We start from the raw sequence: 1,393 nt of genomic DNA on the forward strand, positions 1-1,393 counted from the left end.
AACATACACGCGCGTCCTCCCCAACGCAGCGCGACGCACGTGCATCATCTGGCCCTAGTTCACTCACTCACTCACAGTGCGCTAGCGACCGACCACCACCGCCGCCGCCTCCACCTCCGCCGTCGCCCCTACTACTGCCGCTGCCGCTTCTGCTGCCGCTACCACCACCACCTCCGCCATCATCATCAGCACTGCTACAACAGCGCAAGAACGAGCTGTCAGTCCCCCCGTCCCACTCGCGCGGGACGATAAAGAGAAAAGGAGTGAGAGAGACACGGAGAGAGAGAGAGAGAGAGGAGAGAGGAGAGAAATTGCTCCCGCAATATATACACCGCTCTTTGAAAAAGAAGCGGTCGCAGTAGCACTGGCTGGTTCCTTCTTTCGGCGTCGGTCCGAACACAACAACAACAACTACTACTACTACTACTACTACTACTACTACATCAACAGCACTTCTTTAGTAACGTGGGTGATACTACTTCAGATGATGATGATGATAATGTTCTTGTCTAACCAACTTCTTCGTGCTTTCTGAGGAAACAACAACTACAGTTTTTGAGGAATTAATTTTTTAGTTTCGGATTCTTGTACAAATTGGATGTTCTCGGAGACAGAGCGGACGTTTCAATGAAGACGACGATTTTATTCTTTCACTTACTGTGTTTTTATTAGTTCCGTTGGAGTTGCGGGTTATTTTCTGGCTTTTTTCTGAGGAGGTCTTATGCTTTTTGGTAAGAATGAAAATTACATTATTCTGTTGTTCCAGCTGTGTCTCTATGTTTTATTGTATTTAGTACGTCATGTCTTAAAACCAATTAATCATAATATTTTTTCTAGGACTAACTCAAGACTTCGATACTGACATGTGAAGAATCATGTGCAATTAGCACAGGGAGATTTGGTTTAATAAGGACGTATGTAAAGAAATAATGAGGCTAAAACAGGGCCATAAAATGTTAACGGTATTCTTTTTAAGTGAAGAAACATAGTTTTTACTGTGTTTGTTCGTTGCTCTTTAATGAGTTAAAAGCTTTTTTTTTCTCTTATCTTTTTTCTGGATGAGGTTGACAAATTCCTGGCCAGTCTTGAGTATGTGGGCTACAGTCAATACAGGAACCTCTTGAGACTAGACCCTTTCAGCTGTGTGCTTTGTTTGGATTTGGGGTAAATCGAGGGGTAGGGGTAAAGATTGTACCTAACGATATTACTTCTTTTGAAGGGTTAAAAAATTATTTTAGTAAATCAATTATTTTAATGTGTCCTTTTTGTGTGTATGTGCCAATGTGGGTTTTTATGTTTGTGTGTGTGTGTTTTGTGTGTGTGTGTGTGTGTGAGTCTGTGTGTGTGTGTGTGTGTGTGTGTGTGTGTGTGTGTGTGTGTGTGTGTGTGTGTG

General features: G+C 42.8%; 1 protein-coding gene across 4 annotated transcripts in view; it reads left to right on the forward strand.

Annotated features, from left to right (window-relative positions):
• The window catches only part of LOC101850710 (rhombotin-1), a 164,122-nt gene that overhangs the window by 111,541 nt on the left and 51,188 nt on the right, over window positions 1–1,393 (forward strand). For 2 of the 4 annotated variants that reach the window (XM_005096439.3, XM_035969237.1), the window contains exon 1: window positions 125–731. The exons of 1 other annotated variant lie outside the window; for it this stretch is intronic. Coding sequence is in view for 1 of the 3 variants with exons in the window: in XM_005096440.3 (XP_005096497.1) it covers window positions 722–731 (10 nt within the window). In the remaining 2 variants the exon portion in view is untranslated. Of the gene's footprint in view, window positions 1–124; window positions 732–1,393 lie in introns of those variants that run through there. One more of the 4 variants, XM_005096440.3, reaches the window with a different exon arrangement.

The sequence above is a fragment of the Aplysia californica genome, unplaced genomic scaffold (genome assembly GCF_000002075.1).
Source record: "Aplysia californica isolate F4 #8 unplaced genomic scaffold, AplCal3.0 scaffold00129, whole genome shotgun sequence".
NCBI lineage: Eukaryota > Metazoa > Mollusca > Gastropoda > Aplysiida > Aplysiidae > Aplysia > Aplysia californica.